General features: G+C 43.9%; 2 protein-coding genes across 2 annotated transcripts; both read left to right on the top strand.

The window, feature by feature from the left end:
- The first annotated feature begins 3510 nt into the window (after positions 1 to 3510).
- Positions 3511 to 5521, top strand: LOC133910744 (uncharacterized). The gene is made up of 5 exons (XM_062353033.1): positions 3511 to 3625; positions 3935 to 4079; positions 4154 to 4542; positions 4637 to 4783; positions 5499 to 5521. The coding sequence occupies exons 1-5, from the start codon at positions 3511 to 3513 to the stop codon at positions 5519 to 5521; spliced, it is 819 nt and encodes a 272-aa protein (XP_062209017.1).
- Positions 5522 to 9413: 3892 nt separating this feature from the next.
- On the top strand, positions 9414 to 16241 carry LOC133913186 (uncharacterized). Its single transcript, XM_062356252.1, has 2 exons — positions 9414 to 10178; positions 15961 to 16241. The coding sequence occupies exon 1, from the start codon at positions 9566 to 9568 to the stop codon at positions 10175 to 10177; it is 612 nt and encodes a 203-aa protein (XP_062212236.1). The 5' UTR covers positions 9414 to 9565; the 3' UTR covers position 10178; positions 15961 to 16241.
- The last annotated feature ends 661 nt before the right edge of the window (positions 16242 to 16902 follow it).

Genomic DNA, 16902 nt, shown 5'->3' with positions numbered 1-16902 from the left:
GTTGCCCGGTGGGCCCTTCCCGTGGCACCCGCTAAAAGCGGGATGATGACGTCAGGACCAGACGGGGACGCGTTTTCAACCCCCATCACATCAAACTGCAGCCCATGATGGTTACTTTTCATTTATGGCACATTAGAACTCGTGCCATCCTTTCTGGGCACGTTAACTGCCCCGACGGGTATAAAAGGAGGGCGGGCTCCCTGCAGAAAAGGAGACCAAGAGAGTAGAACGATCGAGCTCACTGCAGACTACACAGAAGACAACGGCTTCTTCCGGACCGAGACAAGCTGACGAAGAACAAGAAGCACGAAGCTCTAGACTTAGACAAACATCCTTGTAACACAAGAGATCCTCAGAGAGGCATTTTCAGAGCATTTATAGCATACAGACAGGAGTATGGTATTACGCTCCGTGCGGCCCGAACCTGTCTAAAATCCCCAGAGCATTTATTTCCTCCTGCATCCGATCATTCGTCCCACCTGCATCTCATTTACTCCTATTTATTTCATATACGAGGTAGATTCAGAATTATCCCTCCAACCGAATCTCAAAGGGGTCCATCCGAATCCCTGCTTGTGGAGTTCATCCTCCGATAGTACCGGTGATGCTTGGATAAGCATGCCAAGGATACAAGTATGTATGTATGTATGTATTATTATTATATATACAAATATATATACATATATACATATATACATATACATACACATATATATTCTTAGCGCTGTGCTAAAAATAACTATTTAACACCCCCAACAACCCAACCCCATCACTCGTAAAAAACATTCCGCAACCGTAATTTTTAATTTATCGAGACCGTAAAAACCATTCTGTAACCGTAAATTTCAATTTATCAAGACCATAAAATGCGTATATTTAACACCCCAACAAACCAACCCGTCAACCAGTCTCGCACCCGTAAAAAATATCTCGCAACCGTAAATTTCAATTTATCAAGATCGTAAAATGCGTATAACCGTAAAAACGACTCTTGACAATAAAAACTACACAATTTTTATTATCAAGAGTCATTTTTGCGATTACAGAAGCCAATTTTTAATAATTACGGAATGGTTTTTACAGTTATATGCATTTTACGGTCTCGATAAATTAGAATTTACGGTTGTGGAATGGTATTTATGGTTATATGCATTTTACGGTCTCAATAAATTGCAATTTACAGTTGCAGAATGGTTTTTATGGTCATACGTATTTTACGGTCTCGATAAATTGAAATTTACGGTTGCGGGATGTTTTTTATGGGTGCAGGGCAGGTTGACGGGGTTGCGATGTTAAATAGCTATTCTGCGCCTATGCGTAGCTACCATTCGCGCTGCGCACATTCCGTAACCGCCAGTTACAATCCGAAGAATTGCGAGTTATAACTTATTACATAGACCAGTTACAACTTGGTCTACAACATGCACCAAATAATATGAGCCAGCCAGCTTATGTCACGTCACCCATCATCCATCCACCAGAGCGTTGCATACGGAGAATCTTTTGTTGATTCGAATCGTTAAAATGCAATATCTCTAGAACCACAGATCCTATTCTCAATCCATTTGATGCATATTATTGGAAAAAATGTGCTTAACAAAATAAGATCCATCATTTTGATGAAATTTTAGAATCATAAAGGAGGTACGTCCATATAGTTACAACATGGTGAACATCGCAGTTACAACATGGTGAACTACAGTGTTCTCTGGTGGTGGTAGGCACTTTAGTTACAATATGGTGAACTTTTTAGTAACAACATGTTGAATACTACAGTTGCAACATGGTCAAGCAGTATAGTTGCGACATGAAAAAAAATCAAATTAATTGCATCATGTAACTAAAAATAGTTATAATATGGTGAACACTACACTTACAATATAGTAGACAATCTAGTTACAACATGCATATAGCTGTAATCGCTCTGTCTGTGGTTGCAACTAATAGTTATAACCGCTATATCTGTAGTTGCAATCACTCTATATTACATGTTGTAACTCATCTATACACCTAGTTGTAACTGGCTGCAAATCGCTGCTCACGAGATGGGAACGTGCTAGGTCATCTAGTGGGCCCGCGGGGTAGATGGAGGGGAGCGCGCTGCTATTCTGTGCCTATGCGTAGCATATATGCAGCATGCGCACATGCACAGAATAGCAACTCACGAGTTGCAACTCGCCGTATAATGTATTGTAACTGCCCACTGACCTAGCGCGCTCCCCTCCACTACCCCATGGGCCCACTAGATGACCTAGCACGTTCCCACCTTATGAGCAACGATTTGCAGCCAGTTACAACTAGGTGTATAGATGAGTTACAACATGTAGTATAGAGTGATTGCAACTACAGATAGAACAGTTACAACTATTAGTTGCAACCACAGACAGATCAGTTACAACTATATGTATGTTGTAACTAGATTGTCTACCATGTTGTAACTAGATTGTCTACCATGTTGTAAGTATAGTGTTCACCATATTGTAACTGTTTTTAGTCGCATGATGCGATTAATTTGATTTTATTTTTTCATGTTGCAATTGTACTGCTTGACCATGTTGCAACTGTAGTGTTCAGCATGTTGTAACTAAAGAGTTCACCATGTTGTAACTAAAGTGTCTGCCACCACTAGAGAATATTGCAGTTCATCATGTTGTAACTACGATGTTCACTATGTTGTAACTATATGGACGTAACTTTTTTATGATTCTAAAACTTGATCAAAATATAGTCTTGATGGATCTTATTTTGTTAAGCACATTTTTTTCAACAATATGCATCAAATGGATCGAGAATCGGATATGTGGTTCTAGAGGCATTTTAACGATTCGAATCAATAAAAGATTCTCCGTATGCAACGCTCTGGCGGGTAGATGATGGGTGACGTGGCACAAGCTAGTTGGCTGGCTCATGTTGTTTGGTGCATGTTGGAGGTAAAGTTGTAACTGGTCTATATAACAAGTTGTAACTAGCAATTCTTTGAATTGTAACTAGCAGTTGTGGGATGTGCGCAACGCGAATGGTAGCTACGCATAGGCGTAGAATAGCCTTGCCGTATACACACACTCTATTCTACTCCCTACGCTAAAAATAGCTATTTAACATCTCAACATCATCAACCTGTCCTATGATGGGACCGGTGTGGTCAGATCTGCAGATTAGATGGTGCTTGAGATATTTGGGTGCAAACTTCTTCCACTAATTTAAGAATAAGAACCTCATAAACATATTCAAGAGGTTGCATGGTCAGAATCAGCAATGAAAGTTTGATGCTCTTTGAAAACACTAGATGAGCTGACAGATAAGCAAACACAGGAGCGTGCAGGGAGGCCTGTGAGGGGACCAAAGGACGAACCAGTACCTCTTGAGTCCCTGCCAACAAACAATGAAGCTGGCATAATATCGAGTATCGATTCATCTACTAGGTCATTTAACAAGTAGATTGATAATGAGTCAAAGTAGAAGATGAAGCAGAAGAAGGGACATCGCAGGACTACGAGGCTTTGTAATGACATGGACGAAGCAGAAGCTGGGCGTCGCATGAAATGGTACAGCAAGTGCAACAGAACATGGCACACTTACAAGAAATACACCATTGGTGTTTCAAGTGTGAACCCTGCAGAAGCAGGTCCTTCCGACTCAGCTGCAGATAGGAGACATCCTCATAGTTGTCGATCGTCGGCTTCGTCGAGTCATTGAGTTTGATTAATGTTGTAATTTGTGATGTGGTAGATATTCATGTGCATAATATTGTAGTTTACTGTTGTAATAGTAAGACTATCACTATGTTTGAGGTCATAACATGTTAAGTTATGATCCATTAATATATTAGTGTACGCTTTAAACAATCTATTATGTCATATTATATGTTAGGCGCTTACTTCTCACTCTATGTTTGTTTTGCTTATAAAACTGTAAATAACTTGTGAACATACAGGTATGGCGCAGCTAGAGCTGTTTGACTCTCAGCTCGACGTTAGGCACCGTTCGTGCCGCATCGCCGTGCAGGCTAAGGAGCTCCCAAAACTACGATCCCGTGTGTCGGATGAGCTCATGAGGGTTGACACGCACTGGATCCTGAGGTTTGTACAAATTCAATTTAATGTTTTATACGACTTGTTATCATCATTCGTCACTAAAAGTACTATGTTTGTAGGTTGTGTGCTGCTAGGTTACTTCCGTTGTGTCAGATGTTGGAGGTGGACGTGTTGGTGGGGGGCTCGGAGGTGCCCACGCGGTTCAGGTACGGCAAGGTCGTGCTCGCAGCCCTTGTCGACATGTGGCGTCCCGAGACCAACACGTCCCACCTTCCGTGCGGCGAGATGGCGCCCACGCTTGAGGACATCTCGCTCCTGATGGGTCAGCCTTGCACGGGTGCCGCTGTTAGGGCTAGGGACATGGGCATGGCATGGCACGATGAGCTGCTGGGGTGCTTCTCTGTCGTTCAACGGAGGGAGAACCTAGCCCCATTCAGGGCTTTTACAGGGACCGATAAGCACGACCTGACGAAGGCATTTCTCGTTCAGTTTATGGTACGAATGTCTTGTATATTTTTTCATCTCCTTTACATTACTAACAGATTAATGTATTTGTAATTGTTCATTTTTTTGACAAGCATACAATATCCACCCACTGGCAGACGACGAGGACATGCCCCACCACTTGGAGGTGTACCTCCTGCGGTTTTTTAGTTGGGTCATGTTCACCGAGACCTATGGCAACACGGCATCGAGGAGCATGATCTCGTACGCTAGTGTTGTGGACGCTGACCTAGGGGAGGTCCCAAGTACAGCTGGGTTTCTGTTGTGCTGGTTGTGACGTATCGTGGCCTGTCTAATGCCTACACTAAGACCAACAACATCGCGATCCTCACCGAGTGTCCCCTGCTACTTCAAATGTTGTCATACGAGCTCTTCACTATCGGCAGACCCATTCTCGACCATAGCACATACCAGTTCCCTGCGGACGACATCGGCGACCCCACCATGTGGTTGTTATGATGCGGACGTAGGGTAAGTGCTATGGTATTTGTGTACGTATATGTTCATTACTTTCTTTTTTTGCTTATTTAATTTTGTTTGGTTGCACAACCGACTTGGTCCAGTGTGCAGACACACAATGTGTACCTGGACTTCGTTCACTAGTTTGATGAGCTGACGATGAACGACATCCGCTATAGGCCATACACGGAGGATGAGGTACTTCGACGCGCTCCGCTTGGACTTTCGGTGCTCTGCTTATAGGACAGAGAGTACTGGCTCATGTGGTGCGTGCTCGTCTATGACATTTACTTCGAGGAGTACTCATTGTATCGTGTGATGTGGCAGTTTAAGAAGTTTCTACGCTGGCACCGGGGCCACACACCCTTCCTCTGCGGACCTAGGACCTTCGAGTTCTCGCATCCCCGGGTTAGGCACGACACTTGCTTCATGCATAACCAGTTGTTACGTATGTCACACTTTATCAGTGCTAATATGTTTTCTTCGTTGTTTCATGTGCAGAGATCGATGATCTTGGGACGTAGAGGCGCACGGTAGCTACATGGAGTTGCTTACCAGGGACGATAATCAGGTCCCTGGGTACCCATACATCTTCAGACATAGCGATGACATCGATGTGTCGCAGCTACCTGGCATGCCATTTACGAGGACACAACCCTCCCAAGACAACTACGCCACTCTACTGCCTGCAGGACGACCTGAGCGGCCAATCGTTCCACCGAACCACCTGACATACTCAGCTAACCAGGTGAGAGCGAGGATGCGTAGGGTCCCGTGGTCGAATGCGACCAGGGGGTCGTCCCCAAGAAGGGACGTAACCTATAGGCTATGTTAGCTTGATGGTCTTATGTTATTATTAGTGTTAAAGTACTATGTTAGTGCCAGTGTAATGATAATTTCTTCATGCGATTATGTTATTGTTATTGTCATAATATCTTTCATATATTGTGTTTTTGTTTTGTGATTTTATTCGGACCATAGATTCGTACCACGACCATTTCGTAACAATCACAATAAACACGTCAACCAAACATATATGACATATACAATACCCTTAGTGGTGTACCGAAGTTTCACCTAACATGCCTTAGGGAATGTAAAAAGAGTGAAAAACGATGGGACGATACACAAATTACAACGCCATCCTAATAGTGGTTCTAATCATACTGACTTAGAGTGGACTGCGAGGAGGCTCCTGAGTCCTAATAATCTCTACCATCGTATTGCGCTGACGGAGGAGGAGGAGCATAAGTAGGAGAAGGAGCATCCGTATTGTGGCATGGGCAGGTGCACCACAGATCGATGCAAACAAAATTGACCTGCAGGTATATTATAGGAGGACTTGGCATATTTGCAACCTTCCTCTACAAGTCAAAGATCTGGTGTTGCAGATGGTGAACGTAATCTTAGATATGCTGCAGAACAAGAGAATCGATCCATCTCATGTATTGGTAATTGTCGGGGTTGTCATCGGAGGCCTGTGGAAATATGAATGTCATAATGTATAATGTTTTCAAAAAAAGATACGGACGTTCATGGTGATATATTCTCACCCTACCAAGAGGACATCGGAAGAATCGATGACCCCCATGAAATCTTCTATCATACATCTGAATGACACAGTCGTACCTATGAGAGCACTTGGGTCAAGGCTTATTCGGGTGCTCGTAAACCCTTAGGTGACTTAGAGGACGAAAATCACTCATATCCTGCAAAAGGAAGTTATAGAGATGCTCAACGTACTCAGTTGGACCAAACGAATCCTCCCATCTCAATGTTGGCCTCCCTGCCCCCTTCTTCCTCGCCCTCTCCCGCCCCTACCCTCCATTGATTTATTGTGGCTTCAGTTTCTAGATACATCAACCTTCTATAGATATTGTAATAGCATATATCCTTTTACCACGGTGTAATATTACCGTCAAATTTGTGTTACCCACACACATGCAACTTTGATAATAAAATATGTACTTCATTTTTAGACCTAGTCTTTTCAGACCGTGATAATAATTGTCTTTTCTTGATGCCTCAAAATAGGTCATCTTGGATTCCTGGAGGAATCACCCTATGGGAGTGTTACAATAGCACAAGCGTCCATTGTGCAGTTGTGGTGATCGAGCTCGAATGTCGAAGTCCTTCGATGTCTAAACTTTTTGTATGAGGTTCTTTATATGCCTGGAGTTTGACGACGATTTCATGGTGTGTCTCTCTCTTTGCTTTCGTTCACACCTCCTAATTATATCTTGAGTATATCACTTTAAACTCCGGGTTTATTATCCTAAGCCTTGTTCTTTCAAGGAATGATCGACCATGTTAGGCCATCATACTATAGGGGATATATTAGAGAGACTGAAAATAATGTGTATACGGGATTAGGATGAAGGAAGCATGACTGCGGCAAGAAGCAAGGCACGAGTGCCAACAAGAACATCAACACAAAGAACAAGAACACAAGGGACATTCCGATGAACTTTAAAGACGTGAGGAGGAACATAGTCTCTGATAGGATATTCTAAGGAGGCTGGAGACCGAGCTTTAAAGGCGCGAGGAACACATACGAAGGTGTGAAGCACTCCTGCGCCGGCAAGAAGAGGTTGAGCGCGGAACGACACGTCAATGAAGGGGGATACATCCTTAGTCCACCCAGTAGAAGCCTCTTCTTATCTGCATCAATGTAATGTTACCAACAACCTTGTGTTACCTGTACACATCTAACAATGATAATAAAATTAACAGCTTCTACTATAATTGGTCATATTACTAAACATGTACTCTATTTTCATACCTATATTTTGCAAACACAGTCTTTTTGAACCTAGCCTTTTCAGAATTAGCATTCTCATCAGTAGTCTTTTTAGAGCAACTTTTTTCAGACCTAGTCTTTTCAAAATTAGCCTTTTCAGGCTTAGTCTTTTTAGCTATAGCCTTTTCAGATATAGACTTTTTAGAAGTATGCTTTTCATAAATAGTCTTTTAGAAGTAACCTTTTCAGTTGATATGACCACACCTTACTGCTGAATCAACTACTTTCTAAGGCCGATTTCCATGGACTTAGTCCATACACCAACATGATTCCACTGTATAAATACATTATCTCCTGCCCACATGTACAAACAAACCACTAGTCTCAACCTCCAAAACTCCGACGAAAATGACGTCTGAAGAAATACATGCCGAATACCCCATCTGATAGGTCAAATTGCCCATGTGCTGGTGTGGAGATATTTGTAGGGGATAAAGTCATCCAAATTCTACTACACATACGGAAGGAGTTTCTTCATGTGTCGTAACCATGAGTACAATCTACCCCAGGGCAGCACTAATGTTGGCTCTACCCCCCGGTAATAACTTCTTGCCAAACTATAAAAACAACTCAGATTTACCACTTAACATTTTGATTTTCATTGCAGTCATCGTCACCATCATGTGATTTCTTACAATGGTTATATACTGAACAGTCGAAAGCGGATGTGTTCCTCCTTCACATTGAGCAACGCGTCGCTTAGAGACGCTTCAATGAGATGGAAGCCAATGAGAGGAGGGAGGCTACGCACAAACACATTCAGGAGGAGCAACAAAAGATGAGGGAGGGGTATAACCGTATGATGTCAGATGCCCGTGAGGCGGAGGAGGAGAGAAAATGCGAGAGAGCATGTCAAGCGCGTGACGTAGGACCCGAAGCAGTGAGGAATGGAAAGTACTCATATTAATCTCAGCAGACTATATGTTATAATCTTGTTGTTTACATTCTCTAAGGCATGCTAAGTTTAGACGTGATACTTATTTAGGTCATAATGACTGTGCATAGTACATGCCAATATCCGTGTATATCTCAATTCCCATTAAAACCATTGTATTCAACTTTTCGTTTCCGTCAAATTCGGTATAAAAAATATCACATAAATATCTAATGGCATTGAATGATTCGAAAAAAATTTACAACGCAAATTAAATTATTTCGACCAAAACAAGATGTCGCCCTGCTTCACAAGACGACAACAAAATCTTATCCGATAAACAAGTGACACGTGTCACTCATAGGTTTTTTAATTTTAATAGCTAAGGCTCACAAGATCTCACTTATTCGTTAGGTGAGACCTTACTGTCGTTCCCATAACAGATAATGGTAAGACCATCTCCAACAACCACCTCAAATTTTTATCCTCAAAATACTATTACAGCATCCCTTATCTCTAACGCTGTAGCAGTGCTGTATCACTGAATATAGGCTCTGTTGGAGATAAATTTCTAATGTTACTGTAGCGCTAGAATCCTCAAATTTTACAGATCCTGTTGGAGAGACCTAACAAGACACGCCGAATCGTCTCGTTCTCGCCTGTGCTGCTGTGCAGTCTCCGCAGCCCACACGGGCGGGGGAGGGCGCACCGCACACGGCCAGGCCAGCGATACAACAGCACACCCGACCCGAGCCAACCACCCCGCAGCAGCCCAAAACCCCCTTCCGCAGCCAAATCGAGGTCTCTCCCGTCGTCGCGTGCCGAATCCCACCCCAAGCCCGGCCGGCCGCGGCATCGCATCGCATCGTGCGGAGCGGAAGAACCGAGGAAGAGATGGCCTCGGCGTTGTCCTCCCTGCGCTACGGCGACAGCCTCTCGGTGGTGGCCATCTCCGCCGCGACGGCCGTGCTCTGCGAGGCCATCTCTTGGCTCCTCATCTACCGCACCGCCACCTACAACTCCCTCCGCGCCTCCATCGAGCGCCACTCCCGCAAGCTCGACGCCATGAAGTCCGGCTCCAACTCCTCCTCTTCCTCCGGCGCTGGCGCCTCCTCCTCCGCGCAGCCTGCCTCCTCGCGGGCCAAGAAGATGGACCGCGTCGAGACCAGCCTCAAGGACGCCGCGCGGGAGCTCTCGCTCGCCAAGCTCAAGTCGGGCGCCGTCGTCGCCGCCGTGCTCTTCGTCGTCTTCGGCCTGCTCAACTCGCTCTTCGAAGGACGCGTCGTCGCCAAGCTGCCCTTCGCGCCCGTCCCGCTTGTCCAGCGGATGAGCCACCGCGGCCTGACGGGGAACGACCCCACCGATTGCTCCATGGTCTTCCTCTACTTCCTCTGCTCCATGAGCATCCGCACCAACCTCCAGAAGCTGCTCGGCTTCGCGCCACCACGCGCGGCGGCCGCGGCAGGCGGGGGGCTCTTCCCCATGCCCGATCCGAAAGTAAATTGAGGTACCAGATCGATCTCTTTGCTGGAATTTTCGTTGCTTCACGTTGTTGAATATTCTGTATCTCTCGTGTCTTACAAAGGTGAATAGATCATGATGCTAGATTCTGTCAGTTGTTAATTTTTGCATCCTAGATCTACTAATACAAATGAAATCTGGATCGGGCTCGTCTGGATGACTATTGGGTGATGGCTTCTTTCGATCCGGTTGCCTTTTAGCATCCTATTGGAATTTTGGGTGAGTCACACAAATTTGGTCAAAAGTAATGTTAATAAAGGTTGCATCCTCTGGTTATGTTAGGAGAAATAATAGAAAAACTTTTCATCATTGATCTTGTGTTCTTTGGGGGATAATCTACACTTGATATTCATCCCTGCAACAACTGGTTAGAATCAACTATATGCATATTTGTGTGGTTATAAGGCATCCAAGTTCACTGAGGACAAGACGACAAATGCCTTAGCATTAGCTCTGACTCTGATCTACTTTGGAGCTCAGAAGTGTGCTTCCATGCAATCAAATGCGCACACATATCTTGATAAGTTGGTATATCTAGATTAGGGCTCAAGATTTCACTAATTTTAGCGACTTCTCTGTTCTATCTGTGAAGAACAGGAATCATGCTTGCAGATTTGCAATTTTTTCACCCAGTATCTGAGCCATAATCTAGCTTTTTCCCTGGTAGAATATGGCCTTCTTGCAGGCAATTTGGGTTTCAAATTCCAATGGCTCAATTCATAAGTGAAATCCAGAACCAGAAATTCCAGTAATAAAAAAATGGTTGTGAACACTCAATGCCATTATTGCATGTGTGTACATTAATCCTTGAACTGTTTGTATATGGAATACATTTAGCTAGGCACAGTAGATCTAAGTTTCTTTTAGGACTGAGGATATATGCCTGCATGCTGCATGGCAATATGGAATAACCGAATAAGAGCTACTTGGGTGTCATGTGTAAGATATTGAGCACATATCAGATGTGTTTAGGTTAAATTCCACTCATATACTACATAAAGTTAATTTATCCAATCACTCAAATTTTAATGCCAAATTGATTGGAATTCTGAATCTTACCCCTTCGTGAAAACTGTGAACCTGACGGTTCCCATCAGAATTGTGAACACTGGTCTGTCTAGAACGACTCTGGCTCTTTGGGATTAAAATGTGTGGAAGCAGACTCCATTAGATTTTCATTGTGTTCCTAGGTGCGCGAGAGCCGAAATCATGACATTCTAGCAGAATGCTTGTTGGTAACTAGGGTTCGAACATAGGGATGGGTCTTCGGCTTCTCAGTGGAAATCAAAGGCATTTTCATGTGACACACGATTACGGGAAACTGTGTAATAATGTTAATGTCATCTGTCCTTTCAGTTACAGTGCCAGTCTATTTATAGTCCGTACTCAACCACTTTCAGTTATAATTTACAACATTACCCCTCTATCTGCCACATTCTTGGTATATTCGAGGGTATTTTGGTACAATCCTAAGTATATTAGCATATTTACAACTGTACCCTTCACCATCACACGGATTCCAGCGAACACCGTGCCTTTGCCCGAGCTCCCGAAGGTCTATCACAAATAGGGCCTTTGGCGTACTTTCGGTTGGCTTCATCGTGGCGTCGCGAGTTGGCCTTCGGTTGACCTCCGAAGGCCTACTAGATGCTTCAACTGCGATGATACTGGGCGTCACGAGTTGGCTTTCGGTTGACCTCCAAAGGCCCGCCAGAGGCTTCGCCTACGATGATACTGGGCGTCGAGAGTTGGCCTTCAGTTGACTTCCGAATGCCCGAGTTGCTTGCCCGAAGGGTCTATATGTCATCCGACATTTATTGAAATAACACAACTGTATTCTTTGTCAGTAAATAATGTTCACCAGAGGTCTTCAACTCACCATCCGAATGGGGTGTGTGAGGTCATTCTCCAACAGCAGCCCCCCATGGGTAAGGTTCATCTTCGATGGGCTGAACCTGTGAATCAAATGGTACGACCGAACGTCACCCCCTTCGGCCCGTCGAAGACTTCTAGTGACTCATTTTACCTTTTAGCAGATAGCCCCCGCTGGTCATTCTACTGTTTTTATTTTACTGGGTTGACGATTTTGTCCTCGTGACGTTTAGGATTCATAAACGCCAGTTGCTGTCGGTTCGTACCAAACTGTCTTTTACTGCAACGGTTCAATTTCCAATGCGCATCGTTTCAACTGCCGTTAACCTTGTTTTTTACCGCTATATATATACTCTACCCGACAACTCACTTTTTACCGCGTGCCCTCGTTGAAGCACCTGCTCTCGTATGAAGACTCCCACACCTCATTCCGAAGCCCTACGAGATCCAATGGCTTTGAGAAGCAAATCCGGCCGCCCGAAGACTTACTGGATCGAGCGATCAAAGGTTGATGAAGAAGTCTTGGTCAGACTAATCAAAGAAAGCCTGATCAGCGACGTTTCGAAGGTCAGACTCCTGAAGGACCACGAGACTCCGGCGCCCGGAGAAGACGAAGCCATTGTTTTAGTGGACTATTTTCGAGCAGGGCTTCGCCTTCCTTGCGACGAGATGGTGCCGAAAGTTCTGAAAATGTTCGAAGTCTACCTCCACCAGCTGACGCCGAACACTATCGTTCAGCCCAGTCTTTTCGCTTGGGCGGCATGGTCAGAAGGAGCGAAGGCCTCAGCCAGGGCTTTCGTTGCAGCTCACAAACTTCACCACCAGCCGAAGGCACACTATGGTTGTGTGAACTTTACTTACTGCGTCAATCTGGGGACGCCTGCCGTAGCCTACAAAAAAACAAGTGGCCGAAGGACTGGATTCAATAGTGGTTTTACCATAAGGTAGACCAAAAAGAGTACCTTGTGTCAAAATGCGAAGAATATAAAGGTAACCGAGCCTCATATGTATAGCTGAAAGAATCCCAGAAGGCGGCCCTAGAAGCCTTCACCAGGTGTGCGAAGCCCCTGAGCACGCGCGACCTTGTAGAAGAGTTCGTGGCATCCGGGGTGTGGCCTCTAAGCGAAGGCTGGTCAATCCCAACATTCGGTGCTAAAGGGCCGGAGGGTCTCTGCCGCCCCAAGCCTGATTTTAGAAGTTTGGCATGTGTGTACGTTATCCTGTTCTGTTAAACGTGCTTCAGTTTCCTACTATTTTCTTGCATTCTGTGCTTTTGAACAGATTTGACAGTGGTTGAAGTGGAAACCAAAGCCACGCTTCTCCTGGGAAAGTTTACCCAAGGTGAGGCTCAACTTTGCTCCGACCAGGCCCTTAGTCGTCGGCTCAATCAGATTTTTGATCTGCGGGGGCTTGTTTACAAGGACAGGCCGAGGCTGTCCCTGTCCTCCACGGGTCAAGCCGAAGGTGGATGCTCCCCAAATGTCGAGACCGGTGAGGCCTCTGCTACTCAACATCAGAAAAAGAGGAAAAACGAAGACCCTCTGTCGCAGGGAGCCAAAAAGAAGAAAGCTCCATCTCTCTAAAAAAAGTTTTCCCTTAGGATTGTACCAAGATACCTTCGAATATGCCGGGAATGTGGTAGTTAGAGGGGTAATGTTGTAAATTATAACTGAAAGTGGTTGAGTACGGACTATAAATAGACTGACACTGTAACTGAAAGGACAGATGACATTAACATTATTACACAGTTTTCCGTAATCGTGTGTCACATGAAAATGCCTTTGATTTACACTGAGAAGCCGAAGACCCATCCCTATGTTCGAACCCTAGTTACCAACAAGCATTCTGCTAGAATGTCATGATTTCGGCTCTCGCGCACCTAGAAACACAATGAAAATCTAATGGAGTCTGCTTCCACACATTTTAATCCCAAAGAGCCAGAGTCGTTCTAGACAGACCAGTGTTCACAATTCTGATGGGAACCGTCAGGTTCACAGTTTTCACGAGGGGGTAAGATTCAGAATTCCAATCAATTTGGCATTAAAATTTGAGTGATTGGATAAATTAACTTTATGTAGTATATGAGTGGAATTTAACCTAAACACATCTGATATGTGCTCAATATCTTACACATGACACCCAAGTAGCTCTTATTCAGTTACAATGCCGGTCTATTTACAATGCTATAAATAGACCGGCATTGTAACTGAAAGGACATATGACATTAACAATATTGCACAATTTCTCGTAATCGTGTGTCACATGAAAAAGCCTTCGATTTCCACTGAGAAGCCGAAGGCCCATCCCTGTGTTCGGTTACCCTAGTTACCAACACCAACCGAAAGTACGCCAAAGGTACCGTTTGCGATAGACCTTCGAGAGCTCGGGCGAAGGCGCGGCATTCGCTGGAATCCGTGTGATGGTGAAGGGTACAGTTGTAAATATGCTAATATACTTATGATTGTACCAAAATACCCTTTAATATGTTGGAATATGGCAGTTAGAGGGATAATGTTGTAAATTATAACTGGGAGTGGTTGAGTACGGGCTATAAATAGGCTGATACTGTAACTGAAAGGATAGATGATATTAACAATATTGCACAGTTTCCCGTAATCATGTGTTACATGAAAAAGCCTTTAATTCCCACTGAGAAGCCGAAGGCCCATCCCTTGGGCGTGTGAGACCATTCCCCAACAATGCTATTCTTGATGGTTTTGTGTATCAGTAGGCTGATGTTGTTGGATTTTGGGATAGGGAGTAAGGACACTTTGGAATGTTGTTGGGTTTCATTTTTTATAAGGTTTTGGAATGTTATGTGATTGGCCTTGGCAACTTTGAATTTTTTAAATTTTGTGAATTTTTTGAAACTTTGCACAAGGATGTGTGTAGGATTAGCTCATGTCAGTCTGTTTATGTGGAGATTGGTTATTAGTTTGAACACTTAAGAAAGTGGGCGGTCAAAATTTAAATCATTCTGGAATTTGGACATAGATTATCAGGACATGTGAACTTTGGACCAACATACTTTGGACAAAAGGCTATGTTGTTGTTGTTGTTTGGACATGAATTTGTATAGTCACAAAGGTATCTATACTAATGTTGTCCAATAGTCTGGGAACATGCATTAGCTTCTGGGACTTTGATAATATTTTCTAGCAGGCAAAGTTGCCTCTCCAATGTATGCTAACTAGTGATTTGTCTCAATACCGCTTGAGTGACTGTCGATGCTATCATCATATTTGCTTGTGCACTATGATATTTTCTCAAACAGCAATTCCCAGTTGGGTTGCTTGAAAATTTTGCTAGTTGTGTGTTTGAGCCTCTTGATTTTGTGGACAAAGTATACTGAATTACTGGTAATGGATGAATCATAGTTTTCTTATCAGAACTCAGAAGTCATGTCAAAGTCAGATTCCTTCAGTTTGGGATCCTGGGACATGGCATTCCTGTTCAACCTTTTTCAGTTTCGGACATCCCTTTCTAATTCTAGTGATTTTCTTTGTGTTTTGCTGTTTTGGATTCTGGCATGAGTATGCACATGTGAGAGTATTGTTCATTCTAGTATGACATCATTAACTTCAGTACTAAATGGTGTGATGGGAGCCAGTTATTCTATTTGTAGTTATGAGGTTAAAGACTAGAACTAAATTTCGATTAAACAATTGAGTCCTCGCACATTAACACAGGTTTCTTTTAGATATATGTAATTTGGCATGGGCACCTGCAATTCAGAAGTCTTTCAGCAACAGAACATGAATGAGATGCTCACTGCTCTCATTGGTTGACGTTTTGTTTTCCATTCTTACAAATTTAAACAGTTTTTGTTTCTTCTTCTTTCGGGCTCTTTATCTGATCAGCCAAGTCCATCACTAATGGGACCGTTCTTTCTGCAGCTGCGTTTATCACAACCTCAGGCTCGTCCTTGAGAAGACTGAATATGAATGAATGAAGAAATAGCATGGTCGCTTAGGGAATAAGCGTATCCAATTCATTTTCCACAACTCACCAGTTTGCTGTTGCATCCTCATCTACAAACTTGAGGCTTGAATATTTATTCCATAGACTGAACAATGAGCATGAATACCTGCTGCCAGAGAATGTAATTTGCAGCCGGTTTTCGAACTCTACAGTATTTTCCCGGATCTATGGCAGACGACGACATGCACTTCTGATACCTTTCTGGCTTCTGTGCGATGAAGTGATTTTAGCATCATTAACTTAGCGATTCCCTCATGTTAGGTAATATGCTGGGAACTTCCATCATTCAAATGAAAATTGAGGGTGTGGTGAAATCATTTGAATCTGTAGCCGTTTGTCAATGAGCCGGCTAGGCAGCTAGGCTCATTGACAAGTTCATCTTTTAAATTTAATTCCCTGATGGAAGCGTCCACTGGTCCACATACAAGAATTATCTGTTGCTCTGGCATGGCTGGGCCTGCTGTAGATGGAAGCCTCTGGAGGAGGATTATATCAAGAAAAACACGGCTGGTGCATTTGTGGAGACTCAGAATAAAGGTCAGTGGTGGACCGAGAACTACAGTAGAGGGCTCCATCTTCTTTCTTCTCTTCTCTTTTTCTTCTTCCAACGGCTAGGGGGCTTGAGCCTCCCCCCCCCCCCCCTGAAGATCTGTTGCTGATAAAGGTAAATGGGGATTCATTACATGTAACAAGATGCGGATTACTACATGTTACATGTGCAACTGACGCTCTTCACGCAATCACGCTGAAGCTACGGCGCTACTGCATGCAGTGAAAGGGACCAAACCTGGGGATGACTAGGGTTATATTTGAGTCTGATTGCCAAGTTCTGCAAAAGGCAGTGACCACCTCCGTCC

This window comes from Phragmites australis, chromosome 3, assembly GCF_958298935.1.
Source record: "Phragmites australis chromosome 3, lpPhrAust1.1, whole genome shotgun sequence".
Classification (NCBI taxonomy): Eukaryota; Viridiplantae; Streptophyta; class Magnoliopsida; order Poales; family Poaceae; genus Phragmites; species Phragmites australis.
This window is presented reverse-complemented; position numbering and strand designations above follow the sequence as displayed.